The 27,298-nt window shown below is 40.6% G+C and overlaps 1 protein-coding gene across 6 annotated transcripts in view; it reads right to left on the reverse strand.

The window, feature by feature from the left end:
- Window positions 1-27,298, reverse strand: part of LOC306763738 (unconventional myosin-IXAa-like) — a 134,135-nt gene that overhangs the window by 85,681 nt on the left and 21,156 nt on the right. For all 6 annotated transcript variants that reach the window (XM_079250631.1, XM_079250630.1, XM_079250629.1 and 3 more), the window contains exon 2: window positions 14,574-15,543. In XM_079250631.1, the coding sequence (XP_079106757.1) occupies window positions 14,574-15,476 (903 nt within the window). In that variant the 5' untranslated portion in view covers window positions 15,477-15,543. The remainder of the gene's footprint in view (window positions 1-14,573; window positions 15,544-27,298) is intronic.

Genomic DNA, 27,298 nt, shown 5'->3' on the forward strand with positions numbered 1-27,298 from the left:
CTTTACTGGGAGGAAGTAATGAACAGTACAAACGGCAACACACTTGGCCTAATAAACACCTCAAAATGATCTTTGCGGAAGTCTGAGCTCTGAGGACTCTTAGACACATCTTCTCATACCACCTCTTTACAAGGTGAGGGAAGGCTGGTGATGGCTGGCCAAATGCTTTCTCCCCCTCGAGGCAGCATTTCTGCTGCACAGCTATACTTCTGTTGCGTGCAGAGACGGCCTTCAGGAGAAGTAAAATCCGTCTGCGCTACGAGTCTCATCTCAATTTCACTGAAGCCCTGAAACTAGGGCATTTGGCAACCCATTCGCTTGAGAATTACTCGCTTGCTCTTCATTATTTAAGCGAGGATTTCTCTCATCTTGCTTTTCCCTTCTGTGTTACCTCCCGCCTTCCTTTTCATCTTCCGTCTTCCCCCATGCGCCCCGGGTGCGATGCAGTGGGGTGGGCGGGATTGAGAGAAGATGAGGGCAGGAAAGTGGGGTGCTGCAAGAGAGGGCTCTAATTTTCTTTCTGAAGGGATGTTGCATCAGGGAGAAGACACAGCAAGTGGTTGCAGTGATACAGCAGAACCAGGACAACAGATCTAAACCAGACACTGGAATCTGTCACTCCCAAAGCTTTCGATCTTTTATTCTGGTTTTTACAAGGAAAGTTGCAGATATATTGGAAATACATGGAAAACTAATATATGTTGATTAATATGCAAATTGTTCTCCAAAGCAATAGCTACAGTAAATTGATCATTTTTAGGCATTTGCCTTCATTAAAATATAACATAAATATAAATTAGCTTAAAATCAATGCATAAATTTCCACTTCTGCAGTTATTAATCTCATAACAGTTTTTGTTTGTGGCTTGCGTGATCATCTAAAGGATCAAAAGAAATGTAGGCCATAAGTACGACTACTACAAGCTATATTTCAAACAGCTATATTATCCAAATACAGGATGGCAGGTTTGTTTCCAAAGATGGAAAGGTTACCATTAGCCTAAAGTTGACAGATTTTAAGAGTGCATTGCGCTTTGTCAGATGAATTAATAGTCGTCGTGTGAGTAACATAACAAGAAGATAAAACCTAGACATGTAACACAGCACATTGCAATTAGAGAATTGAAAGATTTCTCCATATTTGGGCTTATAAGAATTTTTATTGCTGAATGGTGAAAACCATCATCAACTTAGCAAAACAACATAAACTCTTTTGCAAACTAATGACTGATGCTACAGAAGCAAACTGGTTGTATATCTTGCAAAAGTGGATTTCATTTTTAATGACACAAAAAGGAAAGGGAAAAAAATTGAGACAAACTGCTGAAACAATTGAGTAAAGTGATGTTGTGTAAATACCATTAAAAACAGATGTGAGCACAACAGAGAGGAAACTACCAGGCAGACAGTAAATATAAGAAGTTGGGGGTGAATTCACCTTTTTGCATTTTCTAGTTAACTAGATACTGGACACGATATAGTCTATGGAATCTAAATATCCTGAACAGCTTCTTCACCTTCCGTCAAAGTTGTCAGTCCAAAACATGCACCTTGTCTTCAGTTTGTCTTATTAAAGGTGTTTGTGCAAAACTGCTGAAAAACTGAGGGAGTTGAAACCTTTCCCTGGGAGAAGTCTGAATGGCTTTGCATTCCACGTGAGTGTGAAGCCCAACCGGGACTATACAAAAAGGAGAGATGTGCACTTTCTCTGCAGTTCTGGACAAACAGCTAGTTAGAGAGGGGACAAAAATAGTAGGCAAGTTTGAGGAGTTAAACACAAATCCTAAGTCAACATCTTCTAAAACAGAGCAAAGTCTCACATGACTTCACAATTCCGGCCACAAGCATGTTTTTTTTTTTTTTTTTTTTTTTTTTGTTGTTTTTTTCCTTTTTTGTTTAGCTCTCAAAAAGACAACCTGTCCAGATAAAGGATATCCAGTCATCCTGCTGTAGACTGAAGATTTGAAACATTGTTCATCTGCTATTTTGCTCATGATGTGCTTTTAACAAATAGCATCTTGAACATGTTAACAAATTCAGAAAGTTCATCCATCCATCCATTTTCTTAACCACTTAGTCCAATTAGGTGTTGCAGTGAAGCTGGAGCCTATCCCAGCAATCATTTGGCGAGAGGCAGGGTACACCCTGGACATGTTGCCCCAATATGCTAACAAAGTTCAACTCATCATGGTATAAGAAGCTAGTGGAAGCCAGAAGAAGTAGTGAGACAAGGCCTGACAGCATTAGCAGTCATTGAAAAGGCCTGGGGAATAGCTCAGATATTAGTGTTTGTTTTTTTTGGCCTGAGCAAGAATCCAGGTGAACAGCAGCTAACAGATAGCAGTTGCTTGCTTGAACAGCTTTAGCCCAGTTCCTGAAGCAACTGTTTGCCCCTATTAGACCCCAGCTATCTTCTCTTTAAAGCCTGTGTTAACCTATCCTTTTATTTGTTCCTCAGAGCATGGTGTAAAGCTATAAATCCGCACATTACAAATAATAAGGGTTAGTTCCTTCAGGTTTCCATGTGGACCACATAGACTGACAAAACTTAACTTCAGATTCAATGCAAAATCACTGATAAATAGCAGTGAAGGCTGATTTTGTGGTTAAACAATTCATGATGAGTAGAGGGGGCTCTAAATGTAATCTACTAGGATCCACTATGGTCCAACACACCTAACACAGATCAGTTACTCTAGATTTTATTGGAAGCACAATTTATGAATTTTTTGGTGAGCCTCAAATGTTGACAGTATAGACTGGAGGGGTTGACAGCAACAACCAGAGAAAAATAGAGTATGTAGGTATTTTAACCAGTTCAACACACAGAGTGCTTCAATCAGGTGAGAAAAAAAACATGGAAACATAAAATCCATATTAAAACATATGCACCCAATGAATATCAACCAAAGACCAACCAATTATACCATCAGAGCCTCTGCCGGAGGAGGCATCAAGCGTGCCGTTATGGTCTGTTAGATTAAATTAATCTTTAATCATACCCATGGGGAAAATTAGGTCATTGCACCAGCAGAACAAGGGCAAAAAAAAATCAGAAGGAAAATCACAACCACAGCAACTAATAATGACAATAAACAGCACCAGTCCGCAGCCATTAGGTTTGAAATCTCTTCTTTTTGTATCGAAGTGGCTTAGGTGAGATAAAAAGGACTGTACTGCTACGCACCATCTCAGGGGTATAATACATGAAGATATCATTTGTGTTTCTCGTACAGAGCTCTGGTTTGGCCATGGAGAGGAAAAAAATTCCAAGGTTGCATTCAATCGCTTGAGATGAGACATAATTCACAGCACAGTCTTTGGGCTCTGGAAGCTCCTGATTTACACACCAAATACTAAAAAGAGTGTAAATAACCATGAAACAAAACAGCGGCGAGTGGAGAGCAGCAAAGAGAAAAATGGAGGACAAAAAGTCCATACTGTCAACATTTGAGACCCACCAAAAATTCACAAATCTTGTTTCAAGAAGAGCTCATGTCTTATTAAGAGGAGACAAGCTGCTTTGAGTGCAGACTGTGACCACTCTGATTTATTTAGCGTTTCATCAACTCGTGGTAATAAAGCATGATCTCAATTTTTTTTTCTTCTCCATCTGTGGCCACCTCAGCCTCCAAAAGATTGTTTCATACTACATCTGAGAAGTTAGTTTTTATATGGCATCTTCTGTGACCTTACTCAGAAAATGTTGACTTATCTCACAATAAACATATCTCATTGTGCTGCAGGGTACAAGAGACAGAACGTAAAGAGAAAATAAAGATACGCTGTAACTGGCTCAATGCAGCTTTGCATGTATATATTAGCAACACACACACACACACACACACACACACACACACACACACACACACACACACACACACACACACACACACACACACACACACACACACACACACACACACACACACACACACACACACACACACACACACACACACACACACACGTCACCTGTCTGGTTCTGGGTGGGAACATGCTCAAACTTCCACCTGCCACTCCTTGGCTTTTCATTCACCCACACACTAATGCACAATCCAGGACACTGTCAATGGCACATCTGCACCATTCATCCCATTATTCATGTAGTTCACCCACAACAGCCTTCTTAAACTGTACATTATTTGCTTGTACTGGGCAGACCTGTTTCAACCTGACCACCAAGGCTTCATATTCAACCATTTGGTGTCAAGCCACGTTTTGTGAGAAACACCAAAGGTGCTATTACCATAAGGGCTACTGTTGTTTAAATTCCTTGTGATCCACACTCATAAAAAAAAGCTCTTCAGAGTGGTTTGCACACAGGCCGCTGATGATAACTTCATCCTAATCTGACAAACTGACTATTACTCAACTTGCACAGCGGCTGAACCGAAAACCAAGAAAACCGAAAGAATCGGCTGTTATTGTGAAAAAGTTGGTGTGCTGCCATTAAAGTTCAGCTAAAGTTCTAACATACTGCTGTCTCACAGAACTGCTTTGCACAGTGAATGCATTTTTACACAATCCAATATTTGTAACCCAAACCTTAGAGGTCCCAGATTTTAAGTGCATCGCTCAATAAAGTGCTTTTTCAGCACTTTATTTGGTTTGGTTCTTTGGAAGAAATAGAAAGATTAAAAAACAAAAAAGGAAACACGATAGGACTTAATGGGTAATTGATCAGGACAAAGATCAGGGTTGGAATTACTGTAGTAGTGAACTGAGAGGGAATAAGTGGGATTTTATCTAATTTAAAAAAAAAAAAAAAAAAAAAAGTTAACCCTCATTGCTTTTTAGTTTGCTTTCATGGAGCCAGATTAGAACAGTCTTGAGCAATGGTTTTCAGATGTTTTTTTTTAGACAGTGCCTCCTTTTACACTTGGCATATCTTTTTAAAAAAAACAAAAAAACAGAAAATCTGCTGAGGAAACAAGTGCAAAATCTTTAGTTTCTGTCCTTAAATTCATTAATTCATTCATTATTCTAACTGCTTAGTCCGATAATGGGTCACAGGGAAGCTGGATATTCTTTGGGCGAAAGGCTGGGTACACCCTGGACAGCTCGCCAGTCCACCGCAGGGCCACACAGAGATAAACAACCACTCATGCTCCACCACTCCTATGGGCAATATGCATGCCCATAGGCTGAGGATTAAACCAGTGACCTTCTTGCTGTGAGGCCACAGTGCAAAACATCATGCCACAATGCAGCCTTCCTTAAGAAACATGAAGAAAAATAATATATTCAGATGTAAATGGTGAACATTTCATGTGTTTGGCTGAAATTCAAACCAATGTTTGAATTTCAGCCAAACTTAATGTTTTGCATGTGCTACTTAGCTGCAAGTTAAACTGAGCAACTAAACTCATCTTACAGGTTTTAACTAAACATAGTTTACAAATGTTACTGCAGTAAAACTGCTTATTAAGGATCCACAGACTCATGAGTCAATGATGAGTCAGGTCCTGTGTTCTTTGTACCTTCATGACAAAAAAAAAACAAAACACCTAAATCTAGGGACATCAGCATAAATCAAGAAAAGTTCAGTCCTGAACTATTTATAGATTAGAATAAACAGTTTACAGTTTAGTATGAAACTGAATTTTAAAACCATTTTATGAAGTTCAGACAGGGATGTAACTGTCCCGCTAATTTATAAAGCATCACTTTGTGCAATCCTTTCAGATATTTGGTCCTTAATGCAGCACTGTACACTGCTGTCATGCAGCAAAGCTACCAAATATTCTGAGGCAACCCTTCTCCAGAAATTCACAAAGGCTGAATTTGTTTTCTTTACAAATTTAAAAAAAACTTTTCCTGAACCACAAGATACAAAGAGGAAGAACAAGCTGCTTTGTGCGTTTTTACTGAAATCTGACGGTAAGTAAAACTGCTGTGTCAATCTGTACAGGAACAGAACAGAAAAAGGCTGAAAATAAAATGGGCATGGCTGTTCTGTTAAATTCAGACTGATGGGTGAATTGTTTTAAAAGGGTAAAGATCACTAATGCAAATCCAGTTTGCTCTCCTCCATCGGCCCAGATGGCCTCGTGTCCAACTAAGACTTCTAATGTTTGTAATCTCATCTGGTCCTGATTGGTGTGATACCACGTAAGCAGGCTCAAATTGAATCTGGCCCAATAGGGCTATCAATTTCCTGTCCCAGGCCTTTCACTAAACCTGGTGGGTGGAGTCCAGGAGGGTCCTCAAGAGAGAAGGAAAGAAGGAGGAGGAGAAAAGCCTGGTCATAATAACTTAACTCTATAGGTTCAAATTAAATTTGTTTACAAGTGAGCAACTTGGTGGGCTCCTAACTAGAGGGGTGCGCAGCAGCCTTCTACTAACCAGCAGGATCATTAAAATATTGCCCAAACAAACAGGAAGCATACGTAATGGAACAGAGCAGAAAATAATTTCCTCAGCTTTAGAAAGAAGCAGCTGGAGGAAGAAAACCTGGCCGCTGATATCAGGCTGACCCTTGTCTGGGTCAACTATACAGGCACAGAGCATTTGAGTACATTGTACAGCTGTCTGCAAGAATAAATGCACACAGCACTAAGCTTCCTGTGAAAGGAAAGTAGGAATGCTCCAGAGAAAGACAGCATGAGAAGTACATGGGGATAATCCAGGGAACAGATGTTTGGGAGCACATCGCAGAGCGCTCATTGCCCAGAGGGCAGAGATTATATGGATGGAGGTGCTAACAGGAACAAGCAGGGCCAGAGGTGGGTAAATAATACTCACCCACAATGGCTGGCCAGAGGTAAAGGTACTTTTGTTCAGCCACATGTAATAAAGACACATTGCAGCTGGAAAACGCTGGGATTTGAAGGAATTCATTTCTTCAGCAATCCACTTAGGCGGACCATACGGATGCTTTGCTAAATATGCTACCTGGGCTTTGTTGTTATGAAACAAAGAGGTTAAACAGGCACATTATAACCCCAGCCTGTGCTAAAGAATGAGAGCTGATGTGACCATTAACTGAGGGAGGCACTCCCACAGGTGCAGCACCACAGCGTGCAGAACTGCGCCATAAAACCACCCTGCTAAAGCCCGGTCTTGATAGCAGAGAGCTTTTGGATGTCTCATTGCGATTTAAAGACTAAGGGCATAGTCAGTCACGGGTGAACGTCTCCTGTTACCCCTACCCCCCCCGTGTTGGGAGAGCTGCCTGCTAACACGTTCTGACAGGCACCTCTCCTCTGCACAGAGGTTAGCAGCACACACACACACACAGCATTGGAAACGATTCAGAGCAGCAGTGCCCTCATTCATGAGGGAGTATACAAGCAGCTCCCCCAAAACGCACACACACCTTAAGCAAAAGAAACTGGTGCATCTTTTGCAAACCTCTTCACAGGTATTACGGTCCATCAGGTTCAGTGGGTTCAACCACTGCGCAACATAAGTGTGTCCATATGCCCAGGATACCTGGGATTTAAAGCTTTAAAGTGAGAAGTGGTCTCCAATCCCAGCTATTGCAGTGCTGGTTAGTCGTACTCAGCAGCCTCTCAAGCCCTTCACACTCATCTTAATGATACTCACTCCTTTGAACTCCTTTACCATAGTCCAAATGGCCAAAGCACTACCTGGAGCCATCTATCAGCCACAAGAGACAGGTCTTGTCCCTGAGGGCTTGGTTAAGAGTATTACAAGAGGGGGTATTTCTGGATGGGAACCATCTGGTGGAGGGGTGTCTGTTTGGCCACCAATGCATTAAGAAGTTCTGCTGTCCACATCATTAGAATAAAGGCCTGTTGTAATACGGCCCCAGCAGTCCTACAGGAGCCCTGTCTGGGGACCAAAGACGCAGCAACACACAAATGAGGTCAGCATAAAATCCTCGGCCAGCCTTCAGACGGTTTAAAAGCGTGGACGCTTCACCTTTATTTACATCTGAGAAACAAGCCTTTCCCAACATTGTACCTTGAGAGCTGAATCAATCTGAAACACATGCTGCGCTTAAAAGGCAGGGATCTCATCTGATCTTATGATCAAGCATATCTAAATAATACTTAGATTTCACATTGCATCTGCGTATTTGACTGTCTGATAATCAATAAGCTGCAGTGCTGAGGCACAGAAAAAAAAAATAGATGCAATCGGCTGATGGCACAGCAGTGACCAGACTATTAGACACAAATGACCACAGAAGCCAAGTCCTTCCCATCAGCATGCCAGCTGCCTTCCCGACAGCACTAAGCTGATATCTCTGACTGTTGCCTGGCCCTGAACGCAGCTCGAATTACACACGACTGCAGTCACCGGCCATCTGCGGTGAGCTATTAAAGGCTTTTATGTGACAAGGACTTATTACAGTTGGCGATCAGAGCATATCGACAATTGCTAAATGATGTAATGGTGATGGAGACCACACTGCTGCATTTCTGAGAAGTGGCACAATGCAGCTTAAAAGTCACCGCGCTGGGCAGAGGTTGAGAGTTGAGGGTCGTTGAGCACGACAGTACAGCTCTGTAGTCAGCTAAATGGAAAAGGAAGACTGTGCAGCAACTTTTAAGCTACATGCATGGATATGCACACACAGACACACACATTCCTGTGTCCTTGAGAGAAGAGCAAAGTCAGTCATGGCGAGTGTGTCCATCCTGCAGTGTGGTGTGTCTTCAGCATAGGTGCACAGTCAGACTGCTGGCATGAAGATGAAAAGCTATGAGCATGAAAATAAGCCAAAGTAAGCTTGAGAGTGCACAAAAATATGCAACGATGTGCCAGTAAAAAAAGAAATAAAAGAAAAAAAAAGAAAAAACTATTTCATTAATTTGGTTAGAGCCACAGTGCGTTAAAAAAATTGTCTGTTTGATATCCCAACTGATTAGCAAATATTTGGGATAGAAAGTGTTAACAGTAGCGAAACGTAAGGTAATAAGCTTCACAGTTTGTTTGCCAATATGGACAACAGATGTGTTGCTTTATTGTTTTATGATGAACATCTACAACACAGAGGATTTCACTTTCATCACAAGACGATGAGAATGAACTCTGACGCTACTACGGTATGCATCTGTAACCACTGGCGTCTGTCTGAAACATTTTCTGCACTCCACATTTTGTTTTATGAAAGTATTACGTTTGTCTGAAAATCTATAAGGCTTCATTACACGTCTTTTGCTGTAATGCTGTTGATAGAAGGGGTGAAACGAAGCATCAATACATTGCTTCAATACTTAATGAGCCAATAGCATCTAAACAAATGGGAAACTCATACAGTAATATAAAAGACAAAGTTAAAACAGTTCAAACTTTTAAGTTAAAACCTTGGATAACATTATAGCCTCTAACTGAAAACAAACCTAGGCTGTATCAAACACACTCAGACTTTTCCTTCTTATTCACTAAAAGCTTTTTTTCCCCCCTCCATCTCCCTCTGAGCAGTAAGAGGTTTTCACCATTGAGACTAAAAACGGAGGGAAATAATCCTAACTTCATGCCTCACAGCACACCCTCCGGTGCCATTTAAATCACTTTTAATCTCATCTGTCCAACGCAGAAGGTACACAAGATTTACAATCACTGATTTAAAGTGTTTATAATGAACAAGGTTTAAAAAGAATAATATTTCACTCATCTGCAGGTTCCCCTCCCTTCCCTCCATTCATCCAGTTGGCAGTAAGCTTCTTAAGCGAATCCAAAAAGAATGACTTATCTGCGTCTACGGGCTCTTATACAAATGTTCTCGAATCAAGGCCCAACCGCAGCATCTCCTGCCAGTCACATATAATTCCTCCTGAAAAATATTTTAATTTCTATCTGAGACTCTTTTCATGGTAGTGGTACAGCTTTAATGTCCCCATCTGACAGCTGCTAATTTTCAGGGAGGTGACAGAAAAGAGATATGGAGGAAAAGTATCGGAATTATACTTCCATCACTTTCTTTTATATGCAGGAGATCAACTATGATCCAATTTTAAAAAATACTTTTGACTGTTGATTATTAATTAAAGTGATATATCCTACATATATCATACATCATATATATAATCATATATCTATTGATAATAGTAAAAATTTGTAACTTATACAATACAGACTTACATTAGCTAACTAATAGAAACTAAAGCTTTACACTCAGTCAGTCAACGTAGACTGAATTTCAATCCCATATCTGGCTTGTATGTGAATTGGATCCAATAAGACTGGATGACCTCATATTTTCAGCCGGACTCTGCCTCAGGCGGACAATTAAACTTCCACAAAGCTTCAGCAACAGCAGCATTCGACCGAAGCAAATGATCCTGTAATTGCCGTCACAACTTGTGCAAAACCAAGAATTTCAGCTGGTGCAGCTTAGAAGTCTTTGTGCCTCTGCTTATGCTGGGCATTCACAGTGCCACATATCTCTGCATCCAGCTGCTGTCCTTGGGCCACAAACAGCCCATCTATTAAGACTTCATATTTGGCTTTCGTTGGAAAAAACAAGAGCCCACAGTAACTCAGTTAATCGGTTAGTATGATGTGTTTTGGTGTCAGTAGATGAGTGGTGAAAGCAAGATTGCAACTGCGATGAAGCTACTTTGGTGCATTAAGCGTAATTTATGTCATTCTGATGTCTCATGTTTTTTGGACTGAATCATGTTAAAAGCTGGATTTTGGATCAAACTGTCAGAACTGACAGTAATAATACATTTTATTTTGCATAATTTGATTAAATGCTCTGAAATATGATTTACATAAATCAAAGCATTAGTTTAGGTTTACATTTCTTTAGCCCTGCAAATATTCAACCATCATAATAGATCTTAGATACAGTTTTAAAACATCTCATATTATAATTTTTTTTCAATGATTCCAGATGGGTGTCAAAAGTCCAATAACATTTTTTTTACTAATGTGTTTTTTCCCCACATTAAGATTTGTCCTTAATTTCAGTCATTCCCAAACTCATTCTAGTGAGCTCTGAGAACGGGCTGTTTCTTTGTCTGAACCTTTAAATATCCATGAGCAGTGCCTGTCCACTCGTTTCATGGAGAGGATGCAGCTTTTACTAGCTCCCACTTGGTGATCATAGAGGACAGGCTTAGTTAGTTGGGTTGTTTTTTCCTTGTTGAAATCACAAAAACTCATCCTTTTGGACCAAACATGGCCTTATAACCCTCCCAGAGCCCTGAGGTCAGCTGATCAGCTCTTGTTGGCTGTTGCGAAATGCAGGCAAAAGACCAGGGGGACAGAGTCTTCGCTGTGGCCGCACCCAGACTTCAGTCTTCCTCTGTCTGCCAGTTCTTCTTAGTCTGTAGGTCAGTTTAAGTCCAGACTGAACACTCATCTTTTTTCCTTGGCCTTTCATCATTTAAACTAACTTTTTGGGGTACACCTTGGCTTTTTATACTGTTTTACACCATATCATACGTCATATTTACTTGCATTTTATTTATTACTATTTTATGAGTAGTTTTTATTATTCAATTATTCATTTTTTTTATTATATTTTGATAATTTTATCTGTATTTTCTGTTTTGTGAAGCACTTTGGTAGGGTCTGGTTTTTAAATGTGCTGTATGAATACATTTGAACTGAATTGACCACGTAAGAGAGGTGACAGAATTTTTTTGGGCCTCGTACACAGGCAGGGGACTCATGACTGTTGGAAAACCTGAAGAAATTAAATTTTGTATAACATGGATCTTTAAAAACACATGCTGAATAATTTAACATGACGACCAAAGCAGCATTTTAAATACAATCAATTAAAAATCCCCTAATGTCTTACCCGTACCGATACTTCAAGCTTTTCTTTGTTCAGTTATTAATTCAACTAATCAGTTAATGTTATCAATGTTGGTTTAATAACAGATTCCTAAAACTATTAAGAGTTACAAGCTTACATTATCATGTTTTATTCCGTCATGTTAACAGGCTGCAAAAATGGTGCAGATTAAAAGCTGTAGCTTCAGAGATGCTGATTGGTAAATTTTGTTATTTACAAAACCTGACTTGCTGATTCTAAACTTATCCAACTGGTCTGTAACACTGTGCTTAGACATGGAAAATCTTCCCTTCAGCTGAGACATGACCATACAAGAAAAAAAAACAAAATAGTGTGTCACACCATCTTTTTTATTTTTTAGCAGATTCTGACATGTAACATGCACAGACCATGCTTCTCACACAACGGTCAGGCAGGTGATTAATGGGGAACTGATTACATGGAACAGAGTTATGTTTCCACACATAAACTGCTAAACAGTGCATACTTCCCCAGAAAGTACAGTCATGTTCCTCTATCTGTGTTATTATCAAAACTAGCCTCTGCCTGTCGCCTCTGCCTGTTAACTCTGTCAGGTATTCAGTCTACCTGCAGGGAGGCGCTACCGTTCCTGCTTGATGGTCAGGTTCAACCACAGCTTGTGGTAAAACAGTCAAAATGTCCTGAACACATGCAAGACATCAACTATACTGGATATTGTGCAAGAGATTCTTAGATGCATAGCGTAACATAAAAAATAAAAAAATTTAAAAAAGAAAGTTCATTTATTTGGCAAACAATACATCCGATAAAAACGGAACAGCTGCCTTCCCTTGGGATGCCCATGGTGTCAACACACGCAGCTGCATATTGACATGACATCCCCACACATCCTGCAAGGAAGCTGTGAGCTGCAGAACAAAATGGTTGGATAAAAAAAAAAAAATTTAAAAAAAACCCTAGTGGGAGGCAAAAGAGAACATGTTGCCCTTCATGAGACCTAGCCAAAACATAAAATTCCCAGTGAAATTCCATAATCCATTATTGATTCATAATCCAGGGTGGATTAGGCCGAATTCCATTAAGTTTCTTCCCCCCACCCCCAATACAGAAACTGGTCATAGCAGGGGGAAAAAAATACTTTCTGGGTCACGTAATATATAGAAAAAGTCATATGTGGTAAAGCTGGCGCTAAATATAGGTTTCCCTGTCTGTTAAGGCATTCCAGCTTTGGAGCAAAATTTCTATAATCCATTTCATGCCTGGTCTCATGAGCTGACACGCATGGAAAAAAATGCTTACTTGTCTTCACATTTCTTTAAGCTTTGGTCATTTCCTTTCTACAACCAGGATGTGGAACTCACAGCATCTGAACTGTATTAAACCTTGAGCATCAGTAAACACAGTGATAGTGGTAGATAAAGTTGAAGAAATCAGTCATACACAAGACGCCTAATGGACCCTAACTGTCAGTTGTTGGAAAAACACTTATAATCCTTTACAGTACAGGGATTCTTCATGCATCAAGTGTACGTACAACATGGTCCTACAGTACATTACACATTATGGCACCACAAGACATGGCTAATTTGCATCAACGTCAACACAACAGCAATAAAATTCCAACGACCAACATCCAGTGATCTAAATAAACCTTAAAAAATAATTGAAAGGGATTTTCGTGGGACCCTGGCTAAGATGACTCTGTCCCCGCTGTTGCAAAAGTAATGTTTTCAAACAAAAAATATTCTTCTCCTCTCCATAACTTTCCAAGGTTGTTGATAGGTCATCAAGCACTTGCGTTGACCTGAATTTAAATTCTGCTTTGGACTCTTCCACCAACTTAAATGAGTGATAACATGACTTAAAAGAAAACAAACTTAGGAGCTTGAAAGTCATCTTTCATGTTTCAGATTGCCCTTATTGAGGTCCCGAATTGTCCACTTGCAGGATATAAATGCTGATACACGTTTCTGCAAAGCAAACCTCATGTAAAGTTCTTCAGATGGTTTGCAACCCTAAAGTAACATGAGACAAACTGGTACAATACCCTTTAGGGCTCTTTTTTTTTTAAACATCATAATTAATGAAAAACAAAAAAAAGTCATGGCATTCCTCTGCGAAACATTACCCACGAGACCAAGTATGGACGTTCCCCTTAAGGTCCAATTTGGGTCTGCAACATTGCACTAAGACCAAACGACAACATGTTACAGATGTCTGCATATTCCCACCAACATCTCATTCAGAACATTGTTGTAGAAACTAAAAAAGCACTCAGAGCGCGCAAACCTCCACCAAGGGCTTTAAAAAGTTCCTGGATCCAAATGGTGATCCAGAACACGACCAAATTTAAATCTGTTCTTCCTTTTCACATTTCCGACAAGTTCTGAAATTTTATGAAAATCCATCCATAACTTTTTGAGTTATGTTGCACACAGACAGACAAACAAACATATAAACACTGGCAAAAACATAACCTCCTTGGCGGAGAAAATTAGTTGTGAACATAGCAAATGCCTTAATTATCACATTGACATCCAGGAGGAAGTCCCTTCAAACATCCTTCCCTCCCTTGTTTGCAGAGAAATTCTACAGAGCATAAGACAAGTATATAGATGATTAGACTATCCTAAGTATCTTTGTCTTGTAAGGGTGCATCTACTTCAGCCTGCATGTCCTGGTAAACCCTCAGTGATTTAAATCAAAACGTTTACCATGCTGCAAAAGTGGAAGAAATTGGGCAAAAAAGTCAGCCTAAAATAAAAATCATGACAAGAAATCAGGCGTAGTTTCAATCAGCAGGTTCCATAGTTTTCAAGAAGAACTTTACCAACAGTGCAGACTTTTTAACTTAGTTTCTTACCTCCAACACAGGTCCTGCTCCCAGTATGATCTGCTCAACCCCACTGGCAAACCCCTTCTGGCTAAGAGCCGTGAGGTGATGAATAAGGAAATTGGTGCTCTGAGTCTTTCCAGATCCACTCTCGCCAGAAATGACAATGCACTGGTTTTTTCGTCGCTGCAACATGGTGTGATATGCCACATCTGCCACGGCATAAATATGCGGCTCCAGCTTTCCCAGTGTGTGGTTGTCATACAGTTTAACATATTTAGGATTGTAAATTGGCAAGAACTGGAAGGGGTTAACCACAATAAGAATACTCCCAATGTACGTGTAGATCTTTTCCTGTCGAAAGCGTGCGCGAAGGCTTTCCAAAATTGCGCGCTCTGTCAACTCCGGAAGAGCGCACAGATCGGATGGAGGGTCGTTTCCTGTAGGCTGGGGGAGGAAGCCCCGCTCCACCATGCGCCGACGCTCCTCCGTCACCCTCAGCCACATCTGCAGGCTGCCACCATAATGAATAGATCCGTCCAGATTCTTCTCCCGCAGAAGAAAGCGGTAGTCTTCTCCGCTGCCCAGGCCACTGCGGTTCTCTAGGGCGCTTCTTGGCCACAACATCATGCGCTGAACAGGGCAGTCGCCAGGGTTGAGTATCCATTCTTCCCCCCCAAACTCTTTTACCTCTGCTAGCACGTAGCATTTGGTACGATCCAGGTGAAACCGTTCAATGAGACACTCAATGGCCTCAGCAGCAGTGGTGTTCTTGCGGGCGATGACGGGGCAGTAGATTGTACCCTCGGCCAGGGACCCCGGATAGACGCGCAGGCTGAACTCCTGGTCCTCCAGGCGTCGCCGCATGCTGCCAGTCATGGAGGCCAAATTGGCGCTGCTGGCATAACTGCAGCCGCCATCTTGTAAGCTCATGGTGGTGCCGCAGGTCCCATCAGCAAACTGCTCTCTGGGACCGGAGGACTGACTCAGGACATCCCAACTGTAGGAGGACAAATGAAAAGACAGATGGAAAGAAAGTGAGGAAAATGAATAAAAGATTTTTTTCTTTTTTCTTTTTTTTTTTAAAGAGCAACATAACAAAGATGGTGGTGTCAGACATCAATTTATATCCTTACAGCTTCGGGCATTTCCGGTACTTTGAGTCACCAGTGGGTCAGTAGAATCACAGCAATTCCATCTGCCCCAAGACAGAGTAGGCTGACTCAATAAGCTCTCTGTTTCAGATCATAAAAAAAGACTTTCACAATGTCATACCAAAGGAGCATGGGATAGAGTCAAAGACTGCAAAGAGCTGATAGCTATTCAAAACAACCAGGAACAGTAGCTGCTTCATAAATTGCTACTGGCCACAGTTTATCAGAGCCACATAACCCCTGTCAGAGTGTGTGCATGTGTGTTAACTCATGATAATCCAAGAGCTCATAGTCGTGTGCCAAGATTAACAGCTGCCACCTTCCACACAAGTGTGGCAGTAATGACAGTACAATGATATAAGTCATCGCTTCCCTGTAAATAGTAGACACAGCACTTCATTCTCACACTCCCATACACTTCAGCTTCACTGATTAACTATAACTAATATCACATGGAGGCTGCACGGTGGCGCAGTGGTTAGCACTGTGGCCTCACAGCAAGAAGGTCACTGGTTCGATCCTTGGCTGGTTTGGTCAGTGGCCTTTCTGTGTGGAGTTTGCATGTTCTCCCCGTGTATGCGTGGGTTCTCTCCGGGTACTCCGGCTTCCTCCCACCATCCAAAGACATGCCTGATAGGTTAATTGGTCACTCTAAATTGCCCCCAGGAGTGAGTGTGAGCGTGAGTGTGGTTGTTCGTCTCTCTGTGTGTGGCCCTGCGATGGACTGGCGAGCTGTCCAGGGTGTACCCTGCCTGTCGCCCAAAGCCGGCTGGGATAGGCTCCAGCTTCCCCGCAACCCTGAATTGGAATAAGCGGTTCGGAAAATGAATGAATGAATATCACATGGTGAAAGAAAATAAAAACAGGCAAGGAAAAAAAAAATTTAAAAATGAGAACATTGGAGAATTTTGCTTTTCTTGCCAAATTAATTATATATGAAAGAAAATTCACTGAAAGAAAGTATATAAGTTGACTGTTAATATTGTCATTGATCTTTATTCTTATCAGACTTCTGTCTCAAGCTTCTGTGTTCTGGATGTTTGCTGTCAAAACACACTAGTGAAAAAAAAACAATTCATTCATCCATTACATCGGCTCAAACTTTAGTTTGTGTTATACAACATCTGTTTAGTTCAGCAGTTTTTTTTTCCAGAGTTATGTGGAGGGTAACGGTCTGCTGTAGATTAATATAAAAGGAAAGAAAGAAATGAGAGGAAAGGAGGAGAGAATGAGCCAGCCAGTTGCCCTTTGAGTAATCCAGACAGACAGAGCCTCCTCTCCCTCCTGCTGCCTAGAGAAATCCCGACCACCTACAGCAGTCTGCATCAGCCCACCACCACCAGACTGAGACAGAGCATGGAAACAGTTCCGGGGAAGCAGACAGTTCAGAGTCTGAGAAACAAAGACGTAGACTATTAGGAATAAATGACTGAACAGAGGCAGAAGACAGTAGCGTAAAGAAACCAAATAGAGAGAACGAGACTAAAGGAAAAAAAACTGATTTGGTTCATCTTTCAGGCACTTTTAAGTGAAAATATAAACCTTTTTAATGTTTCATTTGTGCTTTGTGTGGTAGTCAATGTCTAACTTTTGGAAGACAAAAGTCAGAGCACTTGCAATTTGGAGAAGCAAGCATGTCTCTTGATAGGGGGCTGTACTACAAGCTAACAGGGGGCCACAGAAACATGGATTTTCAACCTCAAACGAACCAGCAAAATTTCACAATGGTTGGATTTAAACTACAGATTTTTCTCCTTATATATTAACCCATTATTTACATTTTGAATAATTCTGTGCCACTCCAATTCCCAACCATAGCTTATTATGAGTCACCAGATGAATGACCAATACATCAAACAAATAAAATCAATCAAAAACAGACAAAATTGACTTGCTGTCTCTAACACTCTTACAACCTTATTTCCACTGAAGTTAGGAGGTTGTGTAAAATGTAAATTAAACCAAAATAAAATGATTTACCAATTATTTTAACCTATAAACTGGAAAAGTTTAGGGATGCTCAAATAACACCTGTTTGGATCCTTTCACAGATTAACTGAAAACAAGTGAGTGTCATGATTGGGTAAAAAAAAAAAAAGAACATCCATAAATGGTTCTGTCATTCAAAAGCAAAGATGGGGCAAGATCCACCGCTTTGGGAATAATTACATGAGCAAATAGGCCAAAAGTTTAAGAACATTCCTGAACAAAGAATTAAGAGATTTCATCATTTAGAGTCCATAATATCAAAAGATTCAGAGATTTCGACAATCTGAGGAAATCTCTGTAAGCGGCAAAACTAAAAACCAATTCTCAATGCTAATGACCTTTGATCGCCCAGATGGCACGGCATTAATAACCAGCATCGCTGTGTAAACGATATTACCTTGTGGGAAGAGGAAGACTTCAGAAAACCATCATCAGTTAACACATTTCGTCAAGTTAAAACTCTACCATGCAAAGTTAAAGCCATTTATCAAACAATGCAGACACACTGGTGATGTTCCAGGTCTCTAGAGTCAGTTTCTGAAGCCGAGGATTGGACTGTCAGGGTCCCTGCCTTTTGCTGCCGCCGAGCTCACATTGCACATGACCCTTACAGTCCCTCCCGCAGATGGTGAACCCACAGGAGGTGGGGCGCAGGCAACCCTTTCGGGCTGAGCCTAACCAGGCCCCATGGGCAAAGGCCCGGCCACCAGATGGAGGAGTTTAAATATCTTGGCGACTTGTTAACAAGTGAGGGAAGAATGGAGCGTGAGATCCACAGGCAGATTGGTGTGGTGTCTACAGTAATGTGGACCCTGCGCCGGTTTGTCGTGGTAAAGAAGAGCTGAGCCAGAAGGCGAAGCTCTTGATTTACCAGTTGATCTATGTTCCTACCCTCACCTATGATCTTGAGCTGTGGGTAGTGACCAAAAGAATGAGATCTCGCACACAGGCGGGGAAGACCCAGGATTACATCTCTTGACTGGCCTGGGAACACCTTGGGATCCCCCGGCAGAGCTGGCAAATGTGGGTGGGGAGAGGAAAGTCTGGGCTTCCTTGTTTAGGCTGTTGCTCCCTCAACCTGACCCCTGATAAGCAGTAGAAAATGGAGGGATGGAAGGCAGAGATGGTGTATTTAATAGATTCAAGGTTAAAACAGAAATTGAAAAACCATCAGTCTTTTATTTACGTTTTAAATAACATCCTAACTACGTTGGAATAGGAGTTTTACCACCAAATCAAACTATACCTGTCAAAGGTGATTAAAAATGACAAAGGTCTGAAATCTCAAAACTTTTCCCACTGACTCCAAATAGACCCTCTGATGGTTTGGAAACCTCTTCGGGTACACCCTTTCTTCTTCCTGTTGGAGCTAGAACATGCTCAAGCTCTCCCGTGACACTGAACACCATAAGAAAAATGAAAGAATCAACAAGCACTTAATCCAGCTGCCCAAACTGCTTTTATTTCAGTGGCTCAGCTGTCAGTCAAGCTAAGAAAGTAATTAAATGTGAAAACACCAACTTTTGACTGCTGTCCTTATGCTTTCTTGTCACTGACTACTGAGAACGAACTACATGCAGTTTTTACTATGAGAACAAAGTACAGGCAGTCTGTGGTTGGCAGAGAGTGAATACTGAAATCCTTTCTGTATTTCCTAATAGTATGTCATGAAAACTCACTTGGAGAATATTTACCACCTACAATGATGCACATTTTATCCGGTGAAAGAAAGAAAAAAATCTGTGATCAAGACCCTACAATAAGCAATCGTTTTGCTACATAGTATACAACCACAGATGTAGCCAGGATATTGCGGATTAGCAGTTTAAAAGGACATGAGGGCAATCCTAATCCCTAATTTAAGTAATGACATTTTTCCCCTCAAAAACCCACTGTTGCCTGAAAACCTAAGAAGTCCATTTTTCCATTCTCAGAAGTCAGTCTGTCGCATTTACAAACCAGCAAGATGGACAACAGGAAACATTGAAGCAGCTGTGCTGAACAATTCCTGATGGTTTAGGCTATAAACTGATGTCTGATTATAAATGCTGGCACCCAAATTTTTAGAAGGATGATGACACCTTCCAGGCATTTCCATGAACAGCTGCCTGCAGCTTCATGTGTCCTTCAGGCAGAAAGTGGATGGTTGTGCAAAGGATGGACACAATTGTAATTCTCTATGTCCAGAACTTGTTCTAAAAGCTCTTGCCAATTAAGTATGACCACGATAATGGGTGTAGTTGGGAAATAACAGAAGTTAGGTACAGAGAAAAGAAGGAAGGAGACTAGACAGAGAGATAAAGGTTAGTGAGAGAGAGAGAGAGAAACGTTGCAGGAAACCAAATGTCTGTTATGTCTTGTTTTGACAGTCAAATTTAAAGTGCTGACAGAGTGTTAAGATAAGGCAGCAGGCTGACGTGGTGGAGCAATGAGCTTGTATTTTGAAGTGAAGAGAGAATGAAAGAGTGGAGGACATCTTAATGAGGGCGTGCCAGTCGTCTGACTGGTGGACTGGTTCAGCTCGGGGTTATGTGTATTCCCAGCTGTCACTGAGGCGGTCGAAAACTGCAAATGTTAGAAACCAGCGCTCCTTCCAAACATTGGTTAATACTCAGAGAACTGACAGAGAACAGAAAAAAGTTTCAAAGTTTTGATTTGAGGAAGGGAAAAGCAACAGTCTATGAGCAAATAGGTGTTTTTAATGTCTAAAAAAATCAGACAAGATAAACCGCAGATTATAAGCAATATCCTTAAATGTCATTTTATATCCAACCACCACTCCAAAGCTACAACTAGATGACCATTACTTGACAAATACTCACACATATGGCAAACCAGATACTTAAAATGTTAAAATGATACTTGTAAAATCACATAAAAAATGTAGACAGTGTCAGACAGCTCCTACCATTAGAAAAAGCCCTTGTACGGTAGCCTTTTTTTCCTAAAGATATGTTAGCCCTTTTTCCCCTCATACAATTATTGAGGCAAAAACACTAATTCCTCTTTTGTTCTTAAAAAAAGCTTTAAGGCCTACAGTCATTTGCGATCTTAATAGTCTCTTGAGGAACTTCGTTGTTTGTTGGCAGGTGAAAGAAATATGCAAAAATATCAAAGTTTTGTCTTAAAAGTTCAGTTTAAAATTAAAAATCATTAAATTAACCGATTTAGCGGGCTATATTGTGCAACCAGGACCATTAAAAGACCTGACTTGAACTCTGGCTCCTCTACAACGTCATGTAGCTAACTATTTAGCTCATTGGCGGATTTGCACTTTCCTTTCAGGGCCCCATTAAACCTTGCAGGACACTCACACCACTAGAGGGACAGTATGTATACACGCGCACACGCGCACACACACGCGCACGCACACACACACACACACAAAAGAAAAAGAAAAAAAAGGTTGATTCTAAAGGCCTTTTTCAGGTAGCGTACACTGTAAAATAAAAACTTGAATCATGATTTCTGCATGGGAATAGAATTCATTTTGCATGGAGGAATATGTAGCATCTAAACAGCAGACATTAAGACTGTTGCATTGCATGGCTCTGTTTAAGGGGAAAAAAAACCTGAAGTTGTACAGTTTGTGACTCATTAATAATTTTTTATATCCATCAACTCTGTGCAGCCACAAAACTCTCATCTTCCAACCAACTAAATCCCCAGATCATTCTTTGCCAAAAGAAAGACAATGAAGCAGGAAACATGCAGCAGGGTGGCAGCATGGATGCAATAAACTGTAAACAGTAACCAATTGCTTTGGACTAAAGCATCTACTAAGTGTCTGTAGAATAGAATAGAATAAACTGGGACACTTCTGAAACAAAAGCGTAGCAGGATTCAGCTCATTTTTAAGATTTTAGAAAAAGTCGAGAATGATGCCAGAGACAGCTGGCACAGATGCAGGATATTGGTTGCATACGAGGAGCTCAACACGTCTTGCAGGTCTTCAGTCTGGCTGGTAAAAAGAGACAGCCCCCTTCTCTCTCAGGGACGTTTCTCACTAACGTAACGACAATAAACAACGAATGTCAGCATTCCTCAATTTACTGATGCACATAAACACATAAAACATGGGGTGTGTTATTGTCTTCACTCTCAACATGAAATGTGCAAATTTATTAAACAGAGAGTTTGCATTGGATCAAAGTGAGTAAAAGGGTAAAATTCTTCTACCTCCACAAAAACATACATTAGAAAATAAAATGTTACAAAAGCCAGAAAATATTTTTTTTAAAAGTTAGATAAGAGCTGGAAAAACAAACATTTTGAGGATAAGATCTTACTCTGTAAAAACTAATTGGTAAAATAGTGAGGGTGCAAGGACTGGGCATAGAAATAAATCTCCATCAAAGGCTTACAGTTTTCAAGCAAGTTGTTCAAGAATGTTGGTATTTTAACATCTGCAGTACTAAATATTAGAGCCTGACCAATTTGGGATTTTTGGGTAGATGTCATTACCAATATTGGGGGCTAAAAAGAAGTCAATGTCCAACAGATCTGGATACCAACAAATCAGTCAGGCTCTACTGAATATTATTAAAAGAGGGTTCTGAAGACCACTTTATGCATTTCAAGACTGAAAACAACTGCTGAATGTGTAACATATATGAGAAACAATCATGGTGCCACGATCAAAATCTCCCATGTTGTCATTAATGCCTAGAACTCGGCCAAGTGTCAAAGCATCTTGGTGATTTTTTTTTTTTTTTTTAATTCAACATAGCCAACCTATGCAATCAAAAATGTAACCTAAAACTGTATCACATAAGAAGGAAGTCATTAACGCATACACATCAGACTTTTCTAGGTATAAACTCATTTCAGATAGACATTATATACGTCCAATGGTCAGATATCCATATTTATATTACTTTTGAATATAGATAAAAAATTGCTGCATCAACATTTAAAATTTGTTTACACTTCTTTTCACTTCTTGTACATAAAAAATAGATTTTCATTATTGAATTTTTGAAAATTTGCCGTGTTTTCTGAAAATGGGTTTTGTAGTTTTGATCATTTTAGTTCTAATTTTCACACAAATCTGTGTGAACATTAGAAATAAAATCTTCTGAAAATAAAAGGTGAAAGTGAAAACCACCACAGATTTGAAATATAAGAATGAAGGGAAAAAAAATGCAAATTTGAGACCTTATCAAACTTGCTGTGTGTAGTGAACAACTGATTCTTGTCAAGCTACAAACAGTTCTTGTTTTCAGTTCCTGAAATGTTGACATTTTCAAGGTCAGGAACTTGTATCTATTGCCACAAAGTTGCCATTTTAAAATTCCCACACAGCCTGAAGGAGACGAGGGCAGAGAAAACAAATCTAACATTTTTGTGTCTTTTAGCATCAACAGCTTGTGTGCCCCTCTTGTGTTTAACCCAAAACCTCAGAATTGCACAGCCAGACCTGCCAACAAACTAAATAAATAGTTCAAAAACTACATTTTACATGTTAGCATTAATGTGAGCATGTAAGAGTTCTTCTTGAATCAAGTACTGAATCTCACTCTGAGGCCAAGTTATCAACATCATTCAAATATTTATTCTGAATCATAAAACATAATTTCTGCTTCCCTCCCTTCCTAATTCTTGTGATTTTCCAGAGCAGATAATGAGACATTTGTGCCAACTGTATGAAGCAACTGTCACTTTGAATTCTTCCCACCGCCACTCACTTCCATAAATTTTCCTACAAACAGCCGAGGGCATTGCCGTGAATACCTTCTACTGTTGGAGAGAAAAGGTTTGCAGTGATCCCTCATTTATATGATTCATTACATCCCGGTCTTCCCAAGAATTTCACGTCAGTCGCCCCACCTTCAAGTGGGGCCAGTAGCTACAAATATAATTTGGCTTTCAGACATGGCTGGGGTAACTTGTTTGTTTAAGGAACCATTACGAGGTGTGTTCACCTGCTGCAGCGTTTAATGTGACTTCAACACAAAAAACCTACATGTGTTGAAGCAAAATTGCTTAATAAATGCTGCGTATGTGTATGCGTGTGTGTTTATTCTTGAATTCCAGCAGGCCACCACAGCTCACGGGAACTGAGCCCACACAGATACAAACATCTGCCAGAAACCAGCGCACACAGAGTGCAGAGTCATAGAGTGCAGCTCTGAGGTGTGTGTGTGTGTGTGTGTGTGTGTGTGTGTGTGTGTGTACGTACACACTGGGAGTGTTTGTGTGGGGAGGAAAAGTGTGAGCAAGATGCAATTTTTTGTGTCATATTAATTACTGGCTAAGTTTTTCTTAACTTTAAAAGGCACATCTCAGTCAAGCAACACATTTTCAATTAAAAACAAAAATCTAGTAAATAACACAGCAAATTTATTGATGACAACCCGTCATCTTCACCTTCTCTTCACAGCAATATAACTTCCACTTTCCTTATGATAATATATGAGCCAACTTGTGGAGGATGGGAAACAAGAGGCGTGAAAAGGGTATAAAAGATGGATAGAAAAACAAAGAGGATGAAAAATAAAGAAAGGAAAGAAAGAAGGAACAAAAAGTGAACTATATACCAAAACTAGGACAGGAAATGAGATACAAGCGTTAAACTATTCATAAGTACAGTTTATAAGCAAAGAGGCTTTGTACTACCAACAGGAACAGTTAGAAAAAGTATGCAAACTATCAGTTACTGAATCCAAAAAGCAGCTGGGAGGAAATCTTTTAATCACCTTTTTCCATATGATTCTTTTTCCATAATTAAAGTAGCATTTGCAGATAAGTACATTGTTAGGACAATAGCACTATCATCATTTTTTGCTCTCAGCAACTACAACAGAATAGAAAAACAAACCAATTTTGAGAAACATGACCACTGAGCAGCCAAGAGCATTAGTGCATTTGTTTTAAGGGCTTAGTCTCAGCAGCTCTGGTCAGTACATGCTAACTTAAAAGCTGAGCCAACTCTTGCACTCAGCTAAAACTTGCTTGTCTACTGAAGTGTCATGTTTAAATCATGGTACAGCTGCAAGTCATTTCACTCATAACTAAATACCATCTGTAACCTGTCTTGTTAAAGGGCATATTATCAGATTTTGCCCAGTAGAAGACTGGGTTTTAAGCTGGCTCAGTGCTCCTTTCATCCAGGAACTTGCAGAAAAAGATTTAAGGAAACATTCAACCACCTGCAAGCAGTTCATCCAATCTCAGTTCAGTGATAGTATTTATGACTTCAGTTTCGGGAATTAACCATACAAAAAGGTTAGCCAACCCAGCATCACATGAAAAACAACGCAATGTCACCTCAAACCTTTTGCAAAGATCCCTTTTTGAACACTGCTTAAGTGCCAATGATCTGAACATGTCTAGTTAAAACCTAACAAAATTCTACCATCAAAATGTTTTGCCTACTGTCTGGCATGAAGGTGGAAGTGTCATGCTTTGCTGTTTCAGTTGCCAAAATGAAGGGAAATTCTGCTGAACAACAAACTTCTGAATGAACAAAAATTAAACTTGCAAATCAAACTGAATCCCATGAGAAATTTCAAACAGTGCAGGGGCTCGTTTCCATCCCCTACACTGACATCACTCCCACTTACCAAGTGGCGTGACATCATCTCAACTCTTCTCTCAACACACACGCTCTAACCTCATATGTATTGATTAAGAACCTCCTCTTTACAAAACTCAGATCAACTATCATCTCTGTTGCCATGGTTACAGACTGAGTAAAACCCATTAGACCCATGCACTGCTGTGATTTTCCAGATGCGATGTTTGTGTGCCTCAGTAAGATATTGCTTTACTGGTTGTTTTTAAATCAGCCGGAAGTGCTTTTCATCTTTGTGACCGTTTCCGTCTTTACTCCCCCTGTAAATCTTTTACATCCATATGAGCGGCCATACATGCAGAAGCGGTTAAAGAGGCATTAAAATAATTGCACCGATAGAAAGAAGACATTTATCTCTGGGTCAGAGCTCGTCTAGCTGTGCACAGCAAACAGAGACCCAAGAGACACAGAAAACTCTGCAAGTGGTGAGCAGCGAGCAGTTATTGATTTGAGCTTGTGAGGGGAGAGAAATCGTCAACCTCTATGCAGCGTGGTGGGGTGTGTCCCGCTGGCCTCCTGCCTCAGATTTAGCCTAAATATGACCAAAAAAACCTAACCTCAGACAGTGTTGTTCTGTTAGGATGGTTTGCTTTTGTCATGTTTAGTGTGAGATTAAAGTTGAAGATAAAATGAGAGGTTTTAACACATTTAGAACACTATCTGTGGTTGTAATTTCATTGTAATTGTCAACATTTTGGTCAAAGCTGCAGAGATGAATTAGATAAATTGACTGATGCTGCCATCCACACACGCAGCTAGTATGCAGCTTCTTTTGACCAAAGCAAGGCCAACAGAAACAATCCCTTCCGTGTATTTACTCTGCAGCTTTGCCCTGGACTTGTGCACCAGAACAAGTACGGATCTCCCCACAGCTTTGGGTCTTTAGGTGCGGTCAGGTGAACACCACCCACTGGATCTATTACAGAGTAACTGCTGGACAGGGCAGAACCGTGGAAAATGAAAGCGTAGAATTTAATAATGCGGAGAGGAACAAGAGATCGGCTCTAAGATGCACAAGCTCCCCTTCAATGCAACCGAGAAAACCCACGTCTAGCATGTCAGACCGACCGCATCAGTCGGGTCTGAATCAATGGCCCCACTTTCCAAACAAAGCTACAAGAACCAATTTAACCTTATCAGGTCACGGCGTCACTAATGGCTCCATCGTGCGCATTGATCCTCCAGTTTCCACCGCTGCTTCCCATTGGCCTAGTAACTCTGTCCTGGGATTTGTGTCTGCTGGATGAAGATCAATAACTGCCTGTCTGTTTTGTACATTAAAAGTGCACTTTTTAAGGAAATTTTCAAATAAAATCATTGCTCTTTTTTTTAAGAAAACTTCTTGTTTTCTTCAGCAGCACAGCTTCAGCTGCCAGGTGCATGTCACAAATTAGAGCTAAAAACAGAGGGGTTTTTTTTTTTCCCCCTCCAATCTTGTAGCCTGTCACTTCCTCATGCATAATTTCTGTGCTGTAATGACTGCTAAGCCTGAAGTGTTTGAGTGAGCTTTGGTCTTCTCCAGCCTGTCCTTAATGACTCTTACAACTTTGGACCAGGAAGGACCAAACATGGCACAGTCAGAGGGATGCTTGCATTTGTTTGGGTTTGGATGCACACATTAAATGTGGAATGCACGCTCTGGGCTCTGTGCAAGAAGTCTGCTAAACAGATTCTAAGAAATCTGACCACGTCAGGCTTGAATACATACGCGGCAGCATCACGACAGGTAAAGTGATTGCTTTTGGCCACCTCCTCTCAGCAGGCCTGTCACTTTGGCTTCAGGTCAACAGACTGCTGTGCCGTTGCATGCATATGGACAAAAGCAGGTCAGCGCCTAATGTGAGTGTATGCTTGATTGTGAGTGTAAGCATCTCTGTGTGTTTGAGCGTGTTAAAATACATGAAAAGCAGATGCAGTTGAATCAGGGACAATGAAATGGCTTCAAAATGAAGAGGTTTGCAACGCTTCAACAGAAGTAAGCTGAAATATGACACTGGTCACCATACAGGCCTGAAAAACCACAAACCAGCTAAACA

This window comes from Telmatherina bonti, assembly GCF_933228915.1.
Source record: "Telmatherina bonti genome assembly, chromosome: 2".
Taxonomy (NCBI): domain Eukaryota; kingdom Metazoa; phylum Chordata; class Actinopteri; order Atheriniformes; family Telmatherinidae; genus Telmatherina; species Telmatherina bonti.